Source organism: Oryctolagus cuniculus, chromosome 9 (assembly GCF_051225735.1).
Source record: "Oryctolagus cuniculus isolate XC-2025 breed Fujian yellow rabbit chromosome 9, ASM5122573v1, whole genome shotgun sequence".
Taxonomy (NCBI): domain Eukaryota; kingdom Metazoa; phylum Chordata; class Mammalia; order Lagomorpha; family Leporidae; genus Oryctolagus; species Oryctolagus cuniculus.
The window spans coordinates 99,097,932-99,122,214 of NC_142875.1; the positions used below are offsets into that span (position 1 = coordinate 99,097,932).

The 24,283-nt window shown below is 43.9% G+C and overlaps 1 protein-coding gene across 13 annotated transcripts in view; it reads left to right on the forward strand.

Annotated features, from left to right (window-relative positions):
* Positions 1 to 24,283, forward strand: part of ERC1 (ELKS/RAB6-interacting/CAST family member 1) — a 522,480-nt gene that overhangs the window by 32,857 nt on the left and 465,340 nt on the right. For all 13 annotated transcript variants that reach the window (XR_016213449.1, XR_016213450.1, XR_016213451.1 and 10 more), the window contains exon 2: positions 11,614 to 12,446. Coding sequence is in view for 10 of the 13 variants with exons in the window: in XM_089304491.1 (XP_089160617.1) it covers positions 11,778 to 12,446 (669 nt within the window). In the remaining 3 variants the exon portion in view is untranslated. The remainder of the gene's footprint in view (positions 1 to 11,613; positions 12,447 to 24,283) is intronic.

Genomic DNA, 24,283 nt, shown 5'->3' on the forward strand with positions numbered 1-24,283 from the left:
TGATTTTCTGCTTTCCATTGTCTTAGGAATATTTTGTATTCCTTTGGAGAATCACGTTGTAAAAAGATATTATTGATCCAATTTGTGAGGAAAGAGTGGGAGACTGCTGTCTGCAGTTGCATGCTATGCTCATAGCCATTTGTGGGAAGAATGAGTATTGAAAGCTAACGTGTAATCATTGTCTGTAGAAGTCTTTTTATTTTTAGATCTCTGAGTGTGCTGCAGGATCCAGTTTGTGTGTATATGGGTATCTCCAGAGTGGGGCCAGGCCAGAGGTGTTTTCTTTTTCAATGTGTATGTTACTATTGGGATCAAAACTTCTCTCATGGGGAAAAATGATCCTGGAATTTTTAAGTGTTATTTTCTTTGTATTTTCCCCTGTCAAGCTAATAGACATTGGTGGTCTAAATAGTAGTGGCAATGTCTGAACTCAGTTTTATTGTTCAGTTTTAAGAACTCATAGACATTATGTAATGAATATGGAAAATAGGAGTTTTCAGGAAAATTCTACAGGCAGATGTTTGGCCTAGTGGTTAAGATACTGCTTAAGACACCTGCAAGTCATGTTGGAGTGTTTGGGTTTGAGTCCTTTCTCTGCTTCCGGAAAAATATGTACCCTGGGAAGCAGCAGGTGATAACTCAAATATTTAGGTTCCTACTACCCACATGGGAGACCTGGATTGAATTCCTGACTCTTGGCTTTGACCTCTTCCAGCCTCAGCAATTATGGGCATTTGGGGATGAACCAATAGATGGGAGCTGTCTTTTTTATCTGTCTTTCTCAGCTTTTGGAAATAATTAATTATACGTATATGTATTAAAATCCTGAATGACAGGGCCGGCGCCGCGGCTCACTAGGCTAATCCTTCGCCTAGCGGCGCCGGCACACCGGGTTCTAGTCCCGGTTGGGGCGCCGGATTCTGTCCCGGTTGCCCCTCTTCCAGGCCAGCTCTCTGCTGTGGCCAGGGAGTGCAGTGGAGGATGGCCCAGGTGCTTGGGCCCTGCACCCCATGGGAGACCAGGAAAAGCACCTGGCTCCTGGCTCCTGGCTCCTGGCTCCTGCCACCGGATCAGCGCGGTGCGCCAGCCGCAGCGCGCCGGCCGCGGCGGCCATTGGAGGGTGAACCAACGGCAAAGGAAGACCTTTCTCTCTGTCTCTCTCTCTCACTGTCCACTCTGCCTGTCAAAAAAAAAAAAAAAAAAAAAGAAAGAAAAAGAAAAAAAAATCCTGAATGACAAATAATTGATCCTCATAACTAATCTTTTCCAGCTTCTACAAAAAAAGTCATAAATTATATATTTCTATTTATATGAAATGTCCAGAATAGCAAATATTATAGAGATAAGAAGTAGATTATCGGTTGCTGGGGCCTGGGGACTGGGAAATGGTGACTGTTTACATGTTCTTGGAGTTTCTATTTACTGTGGTGAAAAGATTCTGCAAGTAGATAGTGGTGATGGTTACATCACATTGTAAATACAGTTGGCCCTCAGTGTCCATGGGTTCCACATCACAGATTCAACCAACTGAGGATTGAAAATAACAAGAAAAAAAATTGTACTGAGCATGAAAGAATTTTTTCGTTATTTCCTAAACAATACAATGTAGCAACTATTCAAATAGCACTTGATTGTATTAGATAATCTAAGTAATTTAGACACAATTTAAAGTATACAGAAGGATGTGCATAGGCTATATGAAAATACTACACCATTTTATGTAAGGAATTAGAACATCTGTGGATTGGGGTATCTCAAGTGGAACAAATCCCCTATGGATACTGAGGGACATTATGTACTAAAAACTGCTGAATTTTACACTGAAAAATGGTTAATTTTATGGTTTGTGAGTTATAGCTTGATGAAAAATGCTGAAATGGGCCAACATTTTGGCATAGTGGCCACTGCCTGCAATGCTGGCATCCCATATGGTTGCCGGTTTGAGACTTGGCTGTTCCACTTCCAATCCAGCTCCCTGTTAGTGGCTCTGGAAAGCAGTGAAGAATGGCCCAAGTGCTTGGACCTCTGTACCATGTAGGAGACTTGGATGAAGCTCCTGGCTTCTGGCTTTGACCTGGCTCAGCCCAGGTCATTGTGGCCATCTGGGGAGTGAACCTGTGGATAAAAGTTGAAGCAAAAATGAAAAGCCCTAGAAGCAAAAGTATATTGATTCTCAGTGGGATGTGATTAGGTAAACAAAAGGTATTAGAATATAGGACTTTTGAAACCAGAAATGTTTAATGGGGTTCTAATATCTCTCTCACCCTCAACCTGGTAATCTAAATTAGAGTGGACTGTTATTGGTGTTAATGTGTCATACGCCTTCAACTCGTTAGGCTGTGAAAGTAAAATTCAGCATCAATAGATTATGAAGATAAGATTGTGTATTAAGCAGGCTGTTTTGGAAATTGTTGTAATAGTACTGACAGATAGAATGAAGTTGTAGCTGTAGGGATGATGGAAATACATTGGAAAGGTAAAAATTGATGATGGGACTGGCATTGTGTTGCAATGTATTAAGCAGCTGCCTGCCTGCAATGCCAGCATCCCATCTGAGCCGCCGTTTGAGACCCAGCTGCTCCACTTCTGATACAGCTCCCTGATTATATGCCTGGGAAAACAGCGGAAGATGGCCCAAATACTTGGGCCTCTGCTACCCATATGTGAGGCTCGGATGAAATTCTAGGCCCCTGGCGTGGGCCTGGTCCATTCCTGGCCATTGTGGCCATTTGGGGCAGTAAACTAGCAGATGGAAAATGTTTCTGCTTGTCTCTGTCTCTCTGTCCCCTCCCTTCTCTTCTTCCACTCTGTAACTCTGCTTTTCAAATAAATAAATAAATACACCTTTAAAGAATTGATGTTATAATTGATTAGATAATGGGTGTTGAACTGAGTAGCAGAAAAGGAGGAGTGAAAATAAATTATGTCAAACTGGGGAACATAGGAGGAGGGGTATGTTTTAGGGGAAAATAGGTGTTTGTTTAAAATTGTTGGGTTGTTTGTGGGACATCTTGGTGGAAATATTCAGTAGGTAGTTGGTCATAAATGGTCATCTAAGCCTACAGTCCAGTAGAGAGGCCAAAGTTGGGAATATTGATTGAGAAAACCTAAATGTGGTACCTACTTAAAATAGATAATGGTTGTGAAACTATGAATGTGGAGGAGATTTCCCAGGAGAAATGATAGAGAATGAGACAAGAACATGTTAGGTAGCTCTGTAAGGCATGTTAGTCTGTAATGGTAGAGAAAGAGGAGCCAATAAAATATATAAAAAAGGAAATGTCATGGAGAGATAGTGGGAGGTCCCAAAGAGTAGGATCAGAGAAACCCACCTAAGAGTTTCAAGGTAAAAGTGATCAGTAGTGGTGTGGGCTTGGGGTACATCAGTTAAGTTGCCTCTTTTTTTTTTTTTTTTTTTTTTTTTTTTTTTTTTTTTTTTGACAGGCAGAGTGGACAGTGAGAGAGAGAGACAGAGAGAAAGGTCTTCCTTTGCTGTTGGTTCACCCTCCAATGGCCGCCGCGGCCGGCCCACCGCGCTGATCCGATGGCAGGAGCCAGGAGCCAGGTGCTTTTCCTGGTCTCCCATGGGGTGCAGGGCCCAAGCACTTGGGCCATCCTCCACTGCACTCCCTGGCCACAGCAGAGAGCTGGCCTGGAAGAGGGGCAACCGGGACAGAATCCGGCGCCCCAAGCGGGACTAGAACCTGGTGTGCCGGCGCCGCTAGGCGGAGGATTAGCCTAATGAGCCGCGGCGCCCGCCTTAGTTGCCTCTTGAGACACCCACATCCCATGTCAGAGTGCCTGATCCAAGTCTCAGCTATTCTACTTCTTAGCCAGCTTCTTGCTGATGTGCATTTTGGGAGGCAGCAGGTGATGGCTTCAAGTATGTAAGTCCCTGCCATACACTCAGGAGTCTTAGATTGAGTTTGGGGCTCTTGACTTCAATCTGGCTCACCCTTGATGTTACAGGCATTTGGGGGAGTGAAGCAGCACATGGAAAAGCTGTCTTTCTTTTTGTCTGTTTCTTTGTTTTTTCTTTCTCCCTTCCTTCCTTTCTTGACTTATTTATTTATTTAAAAGTCAGAGTTAGAGAGAGAAAGGGAGAGAGTGATCTTCCATCCACTGGTTTACTCCTCAAGTGGGTGCAATGGCCAGGGCTGAGTCAGGCCAGATCCAGGAGCTTCTTCTGGGTCTGTCACAAGGGCGGCAGGGGCCCAAATACTTGGGCCATTGTTTTGGTGCTTTTCTCAGACCATTAGCAAGGAGCTGGATCAGAAATGGAGCAGCCAGGACATGAACTGGCACCCATATGGGATGCTGACTTTGCAGGCCACGGCTTTACCCTGTACGCCACAACACCAGCCCCTCTGACTTTCAAATAAAATGAAAATAAATAAATAAAATATTGAGAAGTTGTTAGTAGTGTCAGATGCAATAACAGCAGTGAGACTTCATTGAATTTGGGCATGAAAAAACATTCTGGCTTGCCACTATAATCCAAAAGTTGTACTTTGGAAATTTATATTTATTAAATAAAAGTTAAAAAAAATTCTGGCTTAAAAAAATTAGTGGGTTTTTGACACAGTGTTTAAAATGCTGCTTTGGATGCTCACATCTTTTGTCAGACATCTGGGTTTGAATCCCAACTCTTCTCTTAATTCTGTCTTCCTGCTAATGGCACCCTTGGAGGCAGCAAGTGATGGCTCAGGTGGTTGGGTCTCTCTGCCACCCACGTGGGAGACCTGGTTTGAATTCCTAACTCCTGACTTTAGCCTGGCCAGCTTAAGCTATTGTGCCATTTAGGAAATGAACCAGCAGATGGGAAATCTCTCTGTTTCTGTCTGCCTCTCAAGTAAGTAAATACATTTAAATTTTTTTCAAGTTAAAAAATGTATTTTGTAGCCGGCGCTGCGGCTCACTAGGCTAATCCTCCACCTTGTGGCACCGGCACACCGGGTTCTAGTCCTGGTTGGGGCGCCGATTCTGTCCCGGTTGCCCCTCTTCCAGGCCAGCTCTTTGCTGTGGCGCAAGAGTGCAGTGGAGGATGGCCCAAGTGCTTGGGCCCTGCATCCCATGGGAGACCAGGAAAAGCACCTGGCTCCTGGCTCCTGCCTTCAGATCAGCGCGGTGCGCCGGCCGCAGCATGCCGGCCGTGGCGGCCATTGGAGGTTGAACCAACGGCAAAGGAAGACCTTTCTCTCTGTTTCTCTCTCTCTCACTGTCCACTCTGCCTGTCAAAAAAAAAAAAAAAAAAAAACATAAAACCTATTTTATTCATTAGAGAGACAGACACTTCTTCCCATATTCAACTATGCATGAACAGGAAGCTGGAGCCAGAGCCAGGAATTGAATCCGGGCACTGCATTGTGGGACACTGATGTCTTAACCACTAGGCTAAACACTCACCCTCAGATTCTGGCTTTCTTCTAGAAGTGGGTAGTTAAATTTTTAGTACCTAGAACCTTATCCTGTGTTAATATTTGTTGAAAGTTTTAGTATTTTGTCCTGATTATAAAAAAGCTGAAAATTTTCGTTGAAAAGTTGTATAAAAGAATGAGATCATCATCAGGAATCTTAACAACAACTGACAATTGTATAATACACTGTACTCTTTTTCAAAAACTTAGGTGGCATCTGTTATGTTTTCTTCTTTGTCTTTGTTTTGATAGTATATATAAACATTTTTCCACATCATTATTTATAGAGGCACTACTTTTTTTTTTTTAAAGATTGATTTATTTATTTGAAAGAGTTACATAAAGAGAGAAGGAGAGGCAGAGAGAGAGAGAGAGAAGGAGAGAGAGAGAGGTCTTCCATCTGCTGGTTCACTTCACAAATGACTGCCACGGCTGGAGTTGTGCTAATATGGAGCCAGGTGCTAGGAGCTTCTTCTGGGTCTCCCATGCGGGTGCAGGGGCCTAAGCACTTGGGATATCTTCTGCTTTCCCAGGCCACAGCAGAGAGCCAAATTAGAAGTGGAGCTGCTGGGTCTCGAACTGGCGCCCATATGGGATGCTGTCACTGCAGGCAGCGGCTTAACTGGCTATGCCACAATGCTGACCCCACACATTGCTTTTAATGAGATAGTCTACCCAGACTATTTCCTTGTGATCTTGTAACGAATTACTACAAACTTAATGACTTGAAAACAACAGAAGTTTATTCTTTTTTTTTTTTTTTTTAAAGATTTATCAGGGGCCAGCACTGGGGACAGCGAGTTAAAGCCGCGGCCTGTGGTGCTGGCATCCTATATGGGTACCGGTTTGAGTCCTGGCTGCTCCACTTCTGGTCCAGCTCTCTGCTGTGGCCTGGGAAAGCAGTAGAAGATGGCCCAAGTGCTTGGGCCCCTGCATCTGCATGGGGGACCTGGAAGAAGCTCCTGGCTCCTGGCTTTGGATCAACTCAGCTCTGGCCATTGCAGTCATTTGGGGAGTGAACCAGTGGATGAAAGACCTCTCTCTCTCTCTCTGGCTCTACCTCGCTCTGTAACTCTGTCTTTCAAATAAATAGAATAAATCTTTAAAAAAGAAAGATTTATGAATTTGAAGTTACAGAGGGGCCGATGCTGTGGCATAGTGAGTAAAGCCGCTACCTGCAGTGCTGGCATCTCATATGGGCATCGGTTCAAGTCCTGGCTGCTCCACTTCAAATCCAGCTATGGCCTGGGAAAGCAGTAGAAGATGGCCCGAGTACTTGGGCCCCTGCATCTGCATGGAAGACCCAGAAGAAGTTCCTGGCTCCTGGCCTTAGATCGGCGCAACTCCAGCTGTTGTGGCTATTTTGGGAGTGAACCAGCAGATGGAAGACTGTCTCTCTGTCTCTGTCTGTCTGTCTCTCTGGCTCTGCCTTTCAAATAAAAAAAATATCTAAAAAAGAAAAAGACAGAGGGGTTTTCCATCTGCTGGTTCACTCCCCTAAATGGCTGCAATGGCCAAAGCTGAGCTGATCTGAAGCTAGGAGCCAGGAGCTTCTTCCAGGACTTCCACGTGGGTGAAGGGGCCCAAGGACTTGGGCCATCCTCTGCTGCTTTCCCAGGCACATTAGCAAGGAGCTGGATCAGAAGTGGAGCAGCCAGGTCTCAAAGTGGCACCCATATGGGATGTTGGTGGTGTTATAGGCAGTGGCTTAACCCATCACATCACAGCTCTAGCTCCAGAACAATAATTTTTTTTTTTTGACAGGCAGAGTGGACAGTGAGAAAGACAGAGAGAGAAAGGTCTTCCTTTTTCCGTTGGTTTACCCCTCAATGGCCGCTGTGGCCAGTGCACCGCGCTGATCTGAAGCCAGGAGCCAGGTGTTTCTCCTGGTCTCCCATGTGGGTGCAGGGCCCAAGCACTTGGGCCATCCTCCACTGCACAGCAGAGAGCTGGCCTGGAAGAGGGGCAACCGGGACAGAATCCGGCGCCCTGATGGGGACTAGAACCCGGTGTGCCGGCGCCGCAGGTGGGAGGATTAGCCTATTGAGCTGCGGCGCCAGCCCAGAAAAATAATTTTTAAACCTTTTTTGTTCTAGCATCCTTTTTACTGTTAAAAATTAATGAGGACTTCAGATAACTTTTTTTTTCTAAAGACTATATCTATCATTATTTACCACATTAGAAATCTAAGAAAACTTTGAAATACCACTGTATATAAGCATACTTTTCAATATCTGTCAGTGGGATAAGATTACATGGCACATAACTTCTGAGAAACAAACTATATATACATTTTATAAAAATATTTTATAAAAATAATTTGCTTTCATGGACCTCCTAAAAAGGTCCTGTGCACCCTTGGGGGTCAGTAACCCATTTGAGAATTGTCTTGTAAAAGATCATTCTGGCACTAGTGTTGAGAATAATTTTCCACCTGCAAAAAGAAGTGCCTTCTAAATTGTGATACAGTATGCATTATATATATATGTATGTACAAATGAAAATAAAAAGTTTCAGGAAACAGCACCATATTAATTGTATCTTGTTGCATCAACAAATTCAAAACTTACTGGGTTTAAAAAAAGAATCTCAGTTTTTATGAACAGTATAGATGGGTAGTCCTAGCTCAGATATCTCATGAAGTTGAGTCAAGATGTCAGTAAAGTCTACAGTCATCTCACGGTTTTACAGGTTGAAGGGTCCTCTTCCAAGCCATTGCACATGACTTTGGGCTGGAGGCCTCAGTTCTTGGCTATTTGCCTTTCTTCATAGAGAAGTTTTGAATATCCTCATGACATGGCAGCTAATTCCATGTGTAGTGAGTGATCCATAAGAGTGACCAAGACACATGCTTCAGCATCTTTTTGAGTGATTCTTTCTTTCTTTCTTTTTTTTTTTTTGACAGGCAGAGTGGACAGTGAGAGAGAGAGACAGAGAGAAAGGTCTTCCTTTGCCGTTGGTTCACCCTCCAATGGCCGCTGCGGCCAGCGCGCTGCGGCCGGCGCACCGCGCTGATCTGATGGCAGGAGCCAGGAGCCAGGTGCTTTTCCTGGTCTCCCATGGGGTGCAGGGCCCAAGCACCTGGGCCATCCTCCACTGCACTCCCTGGCCACAGCAGAGAGCTGGCCTGGAAGAGGGGCAACCGGGACAGAATCTGGCGCCCCGACCAGGACTAGAACCCGGTGTGCCGGCGCCACTAGGCGGAGGATTAGCCTAGTGAGCCGCGGCACCGGCCCTTGAGTGATTCTTGAAAGTAATGCATCTTTAGAAGCAAGTTACTAAGTCCAGCTCATATTCAAGGAGAAAGGAATATTTTTCTTCCTCTTGAAGAAAGAAGTCAAAGAATGTATGGCCATGTTTAAAGCTGCCACAGATAATTGTCAGGAGGCTGTGTCTTCCATGGGTCTCTTGTTTCTGGTATACTTTAGCTATCTATGCTAAGAATGTACTGTCCTTACTGCTGTTTCTCAGGATTGGGTTTGCATGAGCTGTCTTGAGGGATGAGGTAATGTCTCTCATGGGGACAAGGAAAGGCTTACTTATTACTATGAAAGCGGTAGATTTCCCAAGCTCAGTGTTCTGCAGCTATGATGCACACCCACAATATAAGTAGAATCCATCTGACCCCCTTCATCTAACCTGTGGGACATGGAAGAAATGCAAACATATGCGTGTTCATGCTTGCTGTACTGTAATAAAGCCTTTTTTTTTAAAGTCCCAAGAGACTCCTATTCTGTCAGAATCCATAAACTAGTTATAAGATAATGTATTGACTTGTAAATATGGTAAAATAAAACTCCAGGCCCTTCACAATATCTACCTTTACTTTAGTGTGTTATACTCTGAAAATAAGCTCTACATTCTGTTTCCTGCTTTATTCTCAATTACAGTTAACCTTTCATATTTGTAGGCTCCACACTGTAGATTCAAATAAAATGCAGGTGATAAATAGTTGGAAAAAAATGTTATCTTACTGAACATGTATAGACTTTTTTCTTAATAATGATATGACAGTTTTTCCATACAAATTCACTTTTTATTAGGTATTATGACTAAGAAATGATTTAAAATATATGGAAGGATGTGTGTAGGTTATACGCAAATACTATGCTGTTTGATATGAGGCTTGAGCATCCACAAATTTTGGTACCCATGATGGTTCTGGAGCCAGTATTTTATTTTATTAAAAACAAACACAGATAGGCATTTGGTGTAGCAGCTATGGTTACATCCCATGTCAGACTACTTGAGCTCAGTTCCTAGCTTGGCTGTTGATTTCAGCTTTCTGTTTTTATAGATCATGGGAGGGAAGTGGTGATGGCTGAACTGGCTGGATTCCTGCCACCCATGTGGGAAGACCTAGTTTGAGTTCCTGGCACTAGGCTTTTGCCCCCCTTGAAGTTGGTGGGCATTTGGGGAATGAACCAATGGATGAGAGCTTACTTTCTCTCAAATAAAAAAAATAAAAAGCTCAAACAAAATCTATCAAACTGATTTACAACCCACAGTTGAGTTGTAATTGTAAGTTTGAAAACTGATTAAGAGACTCTGACTAGAGGCAGTTAGAAAGTTGTTGTAATTCAGGTAGGCTATAATAATAATAATAATAGGCCAAGGTAATAATTATGGGCTTAGAAGAGAAGGATCAATTTAAGAGATATTTGGAAGTCAAATGGATAGGAATTGTATTTTTTGATTTTTACATTTAGGGCTTGAGAGAGATTTATGATTTAAAAAAAAATCTATCTCTGATTCACTCCCCAACTGGCTGGCCAGGAACCAGCAGCTTCTTCCCGGTCTCCCATGTGGGTGCAAGGCCCCAAGCACTTGGGCCATCTTTCACTGCTTTCCCAGGGACATTAGGAGGGAGCTGGATCGGAACCATACCCATATGGGATATTGACATTGCAGCTGTGGCTTTACCTGCTAAACCAAAGTGCTGGCCCCCTTATCTGTTGTTTTACTGTCCAAATGCCCACAACAGCTGGGGACTGAACTAAGCTAAAGCCAGGAGGTTGGAACTTAATCTGAGTCTCCCATACAGGTGACATGGGCCAAACACGGTAACTGTCACATACTACCTCCCAGGAAGGGTTGGTGGTGGAGCCAGGACTCAAACCTAGGCACTCTGATATGGGATGCTGGTGTCCCAGACAGTGACTTTGCTGCTCTGTCATATTGCCTGTCGTGTTTTGATATTCTCTTTTTTATTTATTTTTGACAGGCAGAGTGGACAGCGAGAGAGAGACAGAGAGAAAGGTCGTCTTTTGCCGTTGGTTCACCCTCCAATGGCCGCCGCGGCCGGTGCACCACGCCTCTCTGAAGGCAGGAGCCAGGTGCTTCTCCTGGTCTCCCATGGGGTACAGGGCCCAAGCACTTGGGCCATCCTCCACTGCACTCCCGGGCCGGAAGAGGGGCAACGAGGACAGAATCCGGCACCCGACCGGGACTAGAACCCGGTGTGCTGGCGCCGCAAGGCGGAGGATTAGCCTAGAGAGCCGCAGTGCCGGCCGATACTTGTATATTTATATATTGACCTTTTGACTGACTTTTTGAGTTCTGTTAGTTCTAATTACTTGTTAGTTGATAATCTTCAGTTTTCAGTTAGAAAATTATATATACTTAAACTTTTATCTCTTCTTTATCAGTTTTTTTTTTTTTTTTTTAAATTGAGAAGCAGAGAGAGAGAGGGTGAGAGAGAAAGCTGTCATCCACTGGTTCACTTCCCAAATGCCCAGAGTAGCTGAGTGGGGAGGGGGGTCAAAGCAAGGAACTGCGAGTTCAGTCCAGGTCTCCCATGTGTGTGGTAAGAGCTCAACTACTTGAGCTATCACTCCTGCTTCCCAGGGTCCATAATAGGAAGCTGGAGTCTGGAGCCTGAGCCAGGAATGAAACCCAGGAATTCCTGTGTAGGATGTGATTGTCTTATACCTCATCTCAGCCATTAAACCAAATGTCCACTCCAGTCAATATTTATACCCCCCTTTTTTCTTTTGCAGTTGGTGATGAGTTTTCAGTATTTAGTTTTGAGACATGTAAAACTTTTAAAAATAATGTTTACTGTGAAATACATTTTGAATGCATGAGTTAATAGATGATTGAAGGGGGATCTTTCTAGTGTATGGGGTAATACAAAGTTTCTGAGAAGGGCAATATTTATTCCTGGAGGATTTAATGTGTGATCTTTTCATTTCAGATATGGTGTAAGATATTTCCTCAAGATTGGACGGCTGGTGACCTATTAATACTGATGAGCCTTAAGCCAACTTATAGCCATAGAGAAACCTCACGGAGTTCCTTTTTTTTAAATTTTTTTTTAATTTTGACATCTTTCCCTGCACCTAAATTCACCTTGCAACCATGTATGGAAGTGCTCGTTCAGTTGGGAAGGTGGAACCAAGCAGCCAGAGCCCTGGGCGTTCACCTAGGCTTCCTCGTTCCCCTCGTTTGGGTCATCGTCGGACCAATAGCACAGGAGGGAGTTCTGGAAGCAGTGTTGGAGGTGGTAGTGGAAAAACCCTATCAATGGAGAATATACAATCCTTAAATGCTGCCTATGCCACATCTGGCCCTATGTACCTAAGTGACCACGAAAACGTGGGTTCAGAAACACCTAAAAGCACCATGACACTTGGCCGTTCTGGGGGACGTCTGCCTTATGGTGTTAGGATGACTGCTATGGGCAGTAGCCCCAATATAGCCAGCAGTGGGGTTGCTAGTGACACCATAGCATTTGGAGAACATCACCTTCCTCCTGTGAGTATGGCGTCTACTGTACCGCACTCTCTTCGTCAGGCAAGAGATAACACGATCATGGATCTGCAGACACAGCTGAAGGAAGTATTAAGGGAAAACGATCTTTTGCGGAAGGATGTGGAAGTAAAGGAGAGCAAACTGAGTTCTTCAATGAATAGCATCAAGACCTTCTGGAGCCCAGAGCTGAAGAAAGAACGAGCTCTGAGAAAAGATGAGGCTTCCAAAATCACCATTTGGAAGGAACAATATAGAGTTGTGCAGGAGGAAAATCAGGTTAGTTTTCCATGTATGTTTCTCTTTCTTGGGTGATTTCATGTATAAAAGTGAAATGAGCCATTCTTTTTCTTAGTTCATGTATTTGCCTTTTCCCTGTTTATTTTAGTATTTTTGTCCTCCATTGCTCAATCTTTTCCAGATTTGCTACTGTGCCCTATTTATTTTTTTCTGGTTGCCAGATGGTATGCTCATTGTTCTTGCTTGTTTTCCCTGGCTTCTCTTTCTCTTCCTGTCTTTTCTTTCAGTATATGTTCCTTTTTTTCCAATTCTTGCGAGAATGTAATTTTGCCATGCATTCTAACATCCATTTTCAAAATTATTTAGACTATGTGACCTTGTAAGTTACACCATTAAGATTTGTCATAATAAATATCAAAAAAGCCAGTTTTAAAAAAAAGTTATTCGCTTGGTGCTGTGGCATAGCAGATTAAGCCACAGCCTGCAGTGCTGGTGTTCTATATGGGCTCTGGTTCCATTCCCAGCTGCTCCCTTTTCTGTACAATTCCCTGCCAATGTGCCTGGAAAGCAGCATAAGATGGCCCCAGTCCCTGGGCCCCTGCACCCACTGGGAGATCCTGAGGAAGCTCCTTGCTCTGAGTTGGCCGAATCCTGGTCTTGCAGCCATTTGGGGATTGAACCATCACATGGAAGATGTCTCTCCTCTCTATGTAACTCTATCAAATAAATAAATAAATTTTAAAATAAAAGGAGGGGTTTCCTTTATTAAAAAAAAGCTTCATCATGTTGTTAGTATGGAACAGAAATTATTTTTAAAAAGTTACAGAATTTTTAAAATTTTGTTTGGAGGCAGATAGAGATAATGAGTTCTTGTCCATTGGTTCACTCCCTGAATGTCTGCAATGGCTGGGGCTGGGCCAGGCCAAGACTGGGAGCCAGGAACTCAAACCAGGTCGCCCATTGGTGGCAGGGGTCCAGCTACGTGAACCATCATCTGCTGTTTCGTAAGGTGTGCATTAGTAGGAAGCTGGAATTGAGAGTGGAGCTGGAACTTGAGAGTCCAGCCACACCAATATGAGATGTGTGTATCCCAGCTGGCAGGCAGCTTAACTACCAGATCAAATAGCTACTCCTGATGATGTACATATTAAGTATTAGCAAAGAGTAACTGATTTCTTTGTTGACATTTAGGAAAGTTTCAGAATGCTTATGTACTTTTATTCTTTAATTTTTAAAATTTAGATAGAGGAAATTCAACCTGATGTGACTGGTTGCTCTATAATGTAAATAACATAACTAGGTATTGCAATTATAGAACTTTGCAGTCTTAAGAACTGAGTTCTATTTCATTAGCTGTATGAATAACATTCATTTGTTATTTTTCTACACTCTTCCTCATTATAGTTGTTGTTTTACAATAATCACATCACATTCAGATACATACTTAAGACTCCAAAGATGTGAACAAATCATGTTTAGGCTCCAGAAATTAAAATCTTAAACATACTTTTTGTATTTATAAAATTTTGTATTTATAGAACATTTTTTATATTTATGAACTTGATTATTTGTCTTTTTAAAAAACTGTCTTCTACTTTTAGATAGAATTTTATTTTATTTTTTTATTTAAAAAATTCTTTGAAAATTTATTTGAGAAGGGATGGTGGGAGAGAGAGACACACACACAGAGATAGAGAGACTGAGACACCAAGAATTCCCATTTACTGGTTACACCCAAAATGTTGGCAATAGCCAGGGTTGGGCTGGGCAAAGCAAGAACTTGGAGCCAGGAACTCAGTTAAGCTCTCTTGGGTAGCAGGAGTGTAGCCACTTGAGCAGTCAGCACTGCCTCCCAGGGTCTGCATCGGAAGGAAGCTGGGATTAGGAGCTGGGGCTGGGAATTGGACCCAGGCACTCCACAGTGGGGTGTGGGTGTCCTAACTGGAGTCTTAACCTCTAGGCTAAATGCCTACTCCTAGGAATAGAATTTTAAAGTAGCTGCTTTGTTGTTGGTATATACTGTATTTTTGTTTTGTTTAGTAATATGATTTGTAAAGAAGTAATAAACATTTAAATTTCTTCATTGTTCTTGGATGATGTTAAGAAGTAAAGAAGGAGTTAGAATTGATCTTTTGTCTGATGAAATAAATCATTTTATTATCAATATTCAGCTCAGGTATTCAAACCTATTTTGGGTACATGAAGATCTGTGGTTACATTACCTTTTGTATGTTAAAGCTCTAGACCTACTTTTTCAGCAACCAAAATAATTTTTTTTTGTGATAGATATAGTACAGAAAAACAAAATTTATTTTGAAAGCAAAATTTATCCCAGATGCTCCTATTTACTGCTGACTAAAGTATTCTAACAGTGGAAGTTTCTCCTTGTTGAAATATTTCTATGCATATGTACATAACAAATTTTATATGAATGCTGTATTTTAATTTATGCTATGACCTTTTTGTTGCCAACAACATTGCAACTGTAGAGAGCCGTACAGTATAGAAGTAAAGATTATTTTAATGCTTATGTATTATTGCATTGTGTGTACACTTATCCTGGTTAATTTAACTGAAATTAAAAATCTTCACATTTATTTGAAATAGTACAGTGTAAATTAAAAATTGAATCTTGAATTCATTTGAACCTGGGATTTCAATGTAATTAGAAATTATGGTAATTTTATTTTATTAGATAAATTATGACCTCAATATACTTTTTTTTAAAGATTTTATTTATTTATTTGAGAGGTAAAGTTATGGACAGTGAGAGAAAGAGTCAGAGAGAAAGGTCTAACTTCTGTTGGTTCACTCCCCAGATGGCCGCAACGGCCGGAGCTGCGCTGAGCCGAAGCCAGGAGCCAGGAGCTTCTTCCTGGTCTCCCATGCAGGTGCAGGTGCCCAAGCACTTGGGCTATCTTCTACTGCTTTCCCAGGCCATTTTAGAGAGCTGGATTTGAAGAGGGGCAGCTGTGACTAGAACTGGGATGCCGGCGCCACAGGTGGAGGATTAACCTACTGTGCTATGACGCCAACCCCTCAATATACTTTTTTTTTTTTTTTTTTTTTTGACAGGCAGAGTGGATAGTGAGAGAGAGACAGAGAGAAAAGTCTTCCTTTACCATTGGTTCACCCCCCAAGTGGCCACTGTGGCCAGCACGCTGCGGCCGGCGCACCTCGCTGATCCTGAAGCCAGGAGCCAGGTGCTTTTCCTGGTCTCCCATGGGGTGCAGGGCCCAAGGACTTGGGCTGTCGCTCCCCCTCTTCGTGGAGGAGCAACACAGGACCCTGCGCTGTTCTTTTGTCTGCTCGGCCCTCCCCGGGTTTGCTGCTGGTTCTTCCCGGGTTGGCTACTATCCCTTCCACCTCCGTGGAAGGGCAGTTTCCCCTGGCCGCATTCCCCACTTCCGCAGGGGAGCGGCACACCGCCGGCCGGCTCTCTCGGGGGCTGCACGGGTGTTCCTTCAGCTAGATGTTCCCCATAGATGTTCCTGGTGCATGCCGTCTCTCTCCTCCTTTATAGTCCTCCTCCGCCAATCCCAACTCGGCTGCCCACATGCCGAGTACGCTGCTCTCCTCCAATCAGGAGCAAGTCCTACAGTTAATTGGTTGAACTGGAGGCAGCTGTGCGGAAGCTGTTTACTTCTCTCCCAGCGCCATACTGTGGGAGAGCAGATGCATAGAACAAGTCCCAATTCCAGTAACTCAGTCCAGTCCGGTTTGCTCCCCACAGTGGGAGAGCAGATGCATAGAATAAGTCTCAATTCCAGTAACTCAGTCCAGTCCGGATTGCTCCCCACAGATCCCCCTTTCTTTTTATTTTTTGGCGTTGATACGCGCCTGTCTTCGGTGTCCCGCGGCACACACTCTGCTCTACTTGCTAGAGTTGCCACAGGCTCTTACAAGTCCTATCAATCAGGCAAACCGAATCCGGGTCCTCTCTTCGCCATGTTGTGAGGAGGTTTTTAGGCGCTGATGCGTGCCTGTATTCGGTGCCCTGCAGCGCATGCTCTGCTCTGCCTGCAGGGGCTTACAAAACCTAACAATCAGGCAAACCGAATCCAAGCCTTCTCATTGCCGTATTGTGGGGGAGACTTATTAGTGTTGGTTCGTGCCTATCTTCGGTGACCTGCAGCTCATACTCTGGTCGAGCTGCCTGTCGGTGCTTACCGCCCTAATCAGGCAGACCGAATCCAAGCCTCCTAATTGTTGCATTGTGGGGAAGCTTTACTGATGTTAATTCGTGCCTGTCTTCGGTGACCTGCGGCGCATAAGCTGCTAGCCGCCCAGGTGCTCATCGCCTCACTAATCGGGCAGACCGAATCCAAGCCTTCTAATTGGCATGTTGAGGGGAGGCCTTATTTTTCTCTATTTCTCTATCTCCGGGCATTCCTACCTCTCCCATTTCACTTCTATCTTCCAGCATTCCCATTTCTCTTTTACTTCACTTCCAAACTTCTGTTTCCCTTATCCCCGCAGCTTCCCGGCACCTCGCCCCGCCGGCGGGTTCCCGGCTCTGCGCCGCTTCAGCCCGCGCGCCTCTCTCATCTGCGCAGCTTCCCGGCTTTGCGCGGCTCGGCTTCGCGCGCTCCGCGGTCTCCACGCTTAACCCTTTCGCGTCTGAACCACGGCCTACGCCAGCGTTCCCTATCTATTCACGCCCCGTGCTCTCTCTGCACGCGGCGGCTTCCGCGAGTAACACAGCGTAGCTTGCGTCTCCACCACTAGCATTCAATCCAAGTTCCCCGGGCTAGCCTGGCGAATTCAACCCAGCGTACGTCTCCGCCCCACGATTTGGCTTCCCGTCCTTTGCTCCCCGGGCTAATCAGACGGATCCCAATCTGGCTTACGTCTCAGCTTCTGGTTTCAACTTTTCGCCCCCTATTCCCGGGCTAACCTGAGAACCCCAAAGTGGCTTCTGTTTCCGCCTCGGCCTGCCCCCCGCGGCTTCAATTTCCCTAACATTTTTCTCTACCCGGTATGTTTCCCCAAGCTTTCCTCCAACGATATTCCTCCCTCATTTCTCCTGGCCTCTCCCCACAGTCCGCGTCCGAGTCTGTTTGTTCTAGCTTTCACTTTCGCTTTCGACCTTAGAGATTCCTCCCAGCTTCCCCCCGTAGTCCGTATCCGAGTCTATGCCTAGGCTTTCAATAGCTTCTTCCGGCACCCTTTTCGTCCGGCTTTTCCCTAGGCTGTTTGCTAGTCTCTCTCTCCGGTATTTTCCCAGTTCTTCCCGTTTCTTCCCTCCTAAGTTTCCTATCCGTCCTAGGTTTCCTATCCGAGTCATGTTTCCTATCCGAGTCACGGCACCATTATGTCGCTCCCCCTCTTCGTGGAGGAGCAACACAGGACCCTGCGCTGTTCTTTTGTCTGCTCGGCCCTCCCCGGGTTTGCTGCTGGTTCTTCCCGGGTTGGCTACTATCCCTTCCACCTCCGTGGAAGGGCAGTTCCCCCTGGCCGCATTCCCCACTTCCGCAGGGGAGCGGCACACCGCCGGCCGGCTCTCTCGGGGGCTGCACGGGTGTTCCTTCAGCTAGATGTTCCCCATAGATGTTCCTGGTGCATGCCGTCTCTCTCCTCCTTTATAGTCCTCCTCCGCCAATCCCAACTCGGCTGCCCACATGCCGAGTACGCTGCTCTCCTCCAATCAGGAGCAAGTCCTACAGTTAATTGGTTGAACTGGAGGCAGCTGTGCGGAAGCTGTTTACTTCTCTCCCAGCGCCATACTGTGGGAGAGCAGATGCATAGAACAAGTCCCAATTCCAGTAACTCAGTCCAGTCCGGTTTGCTCCCCACAGTGGGAGAGCAGATGCATAGAATAAGTCTCAATTCCAGTAACTCAGTCCAGTCCGGATTGCTCCCCACATGGGCCATCCTCCACTGCACTCCCAGGCCACAACAGAGAGCTGGACTGGAAGTGGGGCAACCGGGACAGAATCCGGCGCCCCGACTGGGACTATAACCCGGTGTTCCGGTGCCACAGGCGGAGGATTAGCCTATTGAGCTGCGGCGCCGGCCCCTCAATATACTTTTTTTTCATTCACTGGTTAAATGTAGATTGTCACCACTTGAAATTTGAAGCCTTAATTTACTTAAATCTTTAACTTTGCTATAAATCCAGTCTAAGAAAAAAGAAAAAAGAACCTTTAAAAATATTGTTTATGAAATTATTTGAATTTAAGCCATTAAGCCTTTTAAAATGTGAAAAGAAGGAGAAGAACTAAGATGGATCCTAAAAGTGAGGACAGGGTTCTTGAATGTGGCTCATGTGGATCAGTATCAGCATGTGTTTTGTTGAAAACATAGATTCTCAATCCTTAATATCAACTAAGTAAAAATCTCTGGAGATGGGATCCAGGAACTTAGATTTGAGACAAGTTTCTCTCAGGGTCCTGATGATAAGCCCATTCTGTGAGCTTTAGAATTTCCTTTGTACATATAATTATTAAACTTGTCTGTTGTCTATCAGCCATGGAGAATTTGTGAGGGTTCTTTAGTGCCATTTATCAGCTCAGTTGTAAAAGAAGGAAAAAAACTGAGGGACCATTTGCTCAGTGCTGCTCCTTTTTCCCGCCATGTTGCACTCTAGGGATGTGACATACTCCTATTCATAATGATCATTAACTATGATAGTGGCCCTCAGTGGATAGGGTGTGCATATGGAAGAGGGTCTAAGATTTTAGATACGTTTAGCTAGAAAGAGCCTTTCAGGTGATTTTGGTGTCTCCCTGCTTTGTGAACCATTAATGCACAAAATAAATGTCCAGTTTTATATATTACAACAGAATAGGAACATATTTTTTCTTCAGTTGACATTTACAGTTGTTGGAAATTGAAGTAGAACACAAAAATATATCGTTCCTAAATGTGAAATAAAGTACTTCCTCAGTTTTTATAGTTTGTTATTGAGTAAATATCAGGAGAGAAAAAAATAAGAATGTTTTCTTTAGTCTTACTGTAAAGTATAGGCAAAGTATAGGTATATGTGTCTGTATCTTAGAATGAGTATATGTGTCTGTATCTTACAATGAGTATTGGATTCTTTTGGGGGATGTGGAGTAAATTTCGTATTTACATTATTGTTAAGTTTGAATTATGTACTGGTAGTGTTATCAGTTCCCAAATAAGATATCTTTATATACATATAGTTAGATAATTAAGTATTATAAGTGCATTATATATATATATTTAAGATTTGTTTGTGTTTTTGAAAGGCAGAGTGATAGTGTGAGTGGGAGAACAGAGAGAGATCTTCCATCTACACTGGTTTACTCCTCAGATGTCTGCAATAGCAAGGTCTGGGCCATGGCTGAAGTCAGGATCCAGGAGCTCAATGAGAGAAAAAGTTATTGACATTCTTGTTGATTTGAAACAATTGAGGTAATTGTTTTTGCCAATACTTCAGAAACTTTGTGGGGAAAAAGAAAAACTGTGGTATTCTTTGTAATGCTCAAACTACGTTCCAAAGCAAAATATTTGAATTTTCTGCTAGGGTAGTAGTGGGTACTTAGCACTTCAGTTCAATGCAAGTAAAACAGTCCATGGAATTTTCACACCAAAACAACCATATGTGCTGAAGGAGGGTGAGCACGGCCTTGTCTACTTTCCGCCCCTTGCCCTAATTAAACACCATTTCTGGCAGGAATATATTCTTCCTGCACCCACTATAATTACTACACAATCCTACAATTGTATAACTTTAGTCCAAAAAGCAAAGGGTGCAATTTTAAAGTGAAGTGAATCACTGCAATGAGATAGTGGGACTGAGAATGCTAATTAATAGATTATAGTCAACCAGCAGTGAGCCCTAATTAAACTCTGCATTCATTATACCCTCCCTGACTCTCAGAGGTTGGACATCTTCCACTTTATAAAGAAGATTGGCTTGATAGGATTTATAGTAATTAAACAAATTTCCTCATTTCAGTTTGAGATTGGAGATTAGGTTCATTCTAAATGTTTGATCTGATTGGTCCATAGAGATCTTGATCTAAAATCCTATCAGATGTGAAAAGATATTTGCTTAGAATTACCTGATGTGTATAATTCATTATTATGGAGACCTTTTAAGAGGTTTTTTCTAAAGAATTTCCCAGCTGTTTTTATGTTTCACACTCCTTTGTTACTGAACTTTCGAATTATGGTGGTAGAGTGTTAGAACAAAATGTATTTTAACAGAAAGGCTTTCTCTTTTTATTAGTTGAATATAGGGAAGGCTTTTAATTTATGTTTGATTGATGAAGATTAAAAATCCACCTATAAGCTTGGTGGAATTGTAGCCCTAATAAGGCTCTGGGCGATTTATATTTTTATTTTATTCTAACCAATGCCTAGCCAGATAAGTCATACTTCTTTCTTGATTATCTCTTAGAATAATTATTTTGAGTTTAGTTGGAGGTTTATTTTAAAAATAACTATTTTAGGGGTAGGCATTTGGTGCAATGGACTGTTAAAGGCATTTGATGAGTGAACCATTGGATGAAGGATTCTCACTTTCAAATAAATGAAATTGAAAAAATTTTGGCTGGCACCGCGGCTCAATTGGCTAATGCTCCGCCTGTGGCGCCGGCACACCGGGTTCTAGTCCCGGTTGGGGCACCGGATTCTGTCCAGGTTGCCCCTCTTCCAGTCCAGCTCTCTGCTGTGGCCCGGGAGTGCAGTGGAGGATGGCCCAAGTCTTTGGGCCCTGCACCGGCATTGGAGACCAGGAGAAGCACCTGGCTCCTGGCTTTGGATCAGCGCAGTGCACAGGCTGCAGCACGCCAGTCGCAGCAGCCATTGGAGGGTGAACCAATGGTAAAGGAAGACTTTTCTCTCTGTCTCTCTCACTGTCCACTCTGCCTGCCAAAAAAATTTTTTTTTTAAAATTATTCTAAAGCGTTTTCAGTAGAATTTTGCATGATTGGAGTACATTCTTTGTAATGTATATTATAGGTTGGCAAATGAGTGGTAATGTTTTTGGCTTATGCTTTTTTGTTTTTTTAGTGTGAGAGTCTGAATTTTTTGATTCTCATTATTTAGGCATCAAGAGAATTTCAAATTCAGAAATGTGAAAAGATAAACTTACCCTGTATAAATCTTTTTGTCATTTGTTCTTACTATTTGGAGACTACTGCCTATTAATATTTATATAGTTTTAGGGTATACCTTGATTTGCCACATGGCAAAAGCCTTTTTTTGTTTTTAAGATTTTATTTATTTATTTGAAAGTCAGAGTTACACAGAGAGAGAGAGAGGCAGAAAGAGAGAGAGAGGTCTTCATCCTCTGGTTCACTCCCCGATTGGCTGCAAGGGCTGGAGCTGTGGTGACCCGAAGCCAGGAGCCAGAAGCTTCTTCTGGTTCTCCCACACGGGTGCAGGGCCAAGGACTTGGGCCATCTTCTGCTTTCCCAGGCCATAGCAGAGAGCTGGATCGGAAGTGGAGTAGCCGGCGCCCATATGGGATTCTAGCACTGGAGGTGACGGCTTTACCCACTACGCCACAGCACCAGCCCCGGTAAAAGCCTTTATTTGTATTTAAATAACTTTTTCATGAGGTTGCAAATTGTCGCATGTAAACTGACATGTAAAGTTTAGGATTTATAGCTTTTTTTCTTTAAAGATTTATTTATTTATTTGAAAGTCAGAGTTATACAGAGAGAGGAGAGGCAAAGAGAGAGAAAGGTCCTCCATCCACTGGGTCACTCCCCAGATGGCCGCAACGGCCAGAGCTGCACCCATCCGAAGCCAGGAGCTTCCTCCAGGTCTCCCATCCTCTACTGCTTTCCCAGGCCACAGCAGAGAGCTGGACCAGAAGAGGAGCAGCTAGGATCAGAACCAGTGGCCCATATGGGATTCCAGCGCCTCAGGCCAGGGCTTTAACTTGCTGCACCACAGCGTTGGCCCTAGCTTTTTTTTTTTTGCATTTATTTATTTGAAAGAGTTACACAGAAGGAAGGAAGGAAGGAAGGAAGGAAGGAAGGAAGGAAGGAAGGAGAGAGAGAGAAATTATATCCACTCTCCAGATGACTGTAATAGCCAGGGCTGGGCTGGGTCAAAGCCAGGAGCCAGAAACTCTTTCTGGGTCTCTCAAGTGGGTAGCAGTGGCGCAAGCACTCGGACTGTCCACTGCTTTTCCCATACCGTTAACAAGGAGCTGGATCTGAAGTGGAGCAGCTGGGGCCTGAACTGGTGCCTATATGGGATGCTAATGTCACAAGTGGCAGCTTTACCCACTATGCCACAGTGCTGGCCCCGGTATTTATATCTTATACTATTTCTTTCAATGTTCTTTGTGACAGTACTATTTTAACATACAATTGAAATTTGAATGATTCTTCAGGGTACAAATCCAGATTCTAGTTTATTTTCCGTATAGATTTATTTTTGTTGTTTCAAAAGAAGGGTGTCTTAAAGACACTATGTAGAGGGTGTTGAGAAAATCAAGTAAATATCTTCCTTTTGGGGGAGTTGACAGCATTTTGAAATGCAAAATGTTTGCATCTTGGCTTATATAAATTCAAACACTACACCCATTAAGGTCTTTCACGTATAAAGGTATGTAAATGAGTATGGGAAATTTGTTGCCTATAGAATTGGTGACTTTGTTCACCTGGTATGTAGTGGGATATTATAAGAAATAGCTCAATATATCTAACAAAAAATGTTGCCTGGAGGCAAATCAGGCTGTCTGGATTCTGTACCCACATTAACTCCTGACTCCAGCTTCCTGCTAATGCAGACCCTGCAAGGCAGTGGTGGTGGCTCCACTACTGCTACCCACATGAGAGACTGGGATTGAATTTCTGGTTCCAGGTTTTGGTTTTGGCCTAGTCCTGGCCATTGTGGGCACTTGGGGAATGAACCTGTGAATAGGAGTTCCTTCTCTCTTTTTTACCTCTCAAATAATTGAGGAAAAGAAAAAAAGTTGCACAAATACTTGAGAGAACTTATTTGTGAAGCAAAGAGAATTTGCCAGAAGATTACAGTTTCTCACCTTTCCTGTCCCCAAGTCTGTATGCCCAGAGAGTATTGGAGGTGTCCAGAAATTATACTTTACTTTTTTAAAAGATTTATTTATTTATTTATTTATTTGAAAGGCAGAGTTACAGAGAAAGAGAGGTGCAGAGAGAGAGAGAGAGAGAGAGAGAGAGATGTCTTCCATCCGCTGGTTCATTCCCCAAGAGGCCATATTGGCTGGTTAGGAGCCAGGAGCTAGGAACTTCTTCCTGGTCTCCCACATGGGTGCAGGGACCCAAGCACTTGGGCCATCTTCTGCTGCTTTTCCAAGCAATAACAGAGAGCTGGATTGGAAGTGGAGCAGCCGGGACTCAAACCGGTGCCCATATGGGATGCCGGCATTGCAGGTGGCAGCTTTATCTTCTATGCCACAGTGCTGGCCCCCTAGAAACCATAATTTTTTTTTTTTTTTTTTTTTTGACAGGCAGAGTGGACAGTGAGAGAGAGACAGAGAAAGGTCTTCCTTTTGCTGTTGATTCACCTTCCAATGGCCGCCGCAGGCGGTGTACTGCGAGCTGGTGCATTGCGTTGATCCGAAGCCAGGAGCCAGGTGCTTTTCCTGGTCTCCCATGTGGGTGCAGGGCCCAAGGACTTGGGCCATCCTCCACTGCACTCCCGGGCCACAGCAGAGAGCTGACCTGGAAGAGGGGCAACCGGGACAGAATCCGGTGCCCCGATCAGGACTAGAACCTGGTGTGCTGGTGCTGCAGGTGGAGAATTAGCCTATTGAGCCGCGGCGCTGGCCTAGAAACCATACTTTTTAAGAAGTGGTGGAGTAACTTAAGAGAAGACTTGTGACATTTTAGTTTTACTCTGTATTCAATGGGTAGACACGGGGAAGGAGATTTTCCCTTTTTAATTTCTGGGCATTCCTCCCT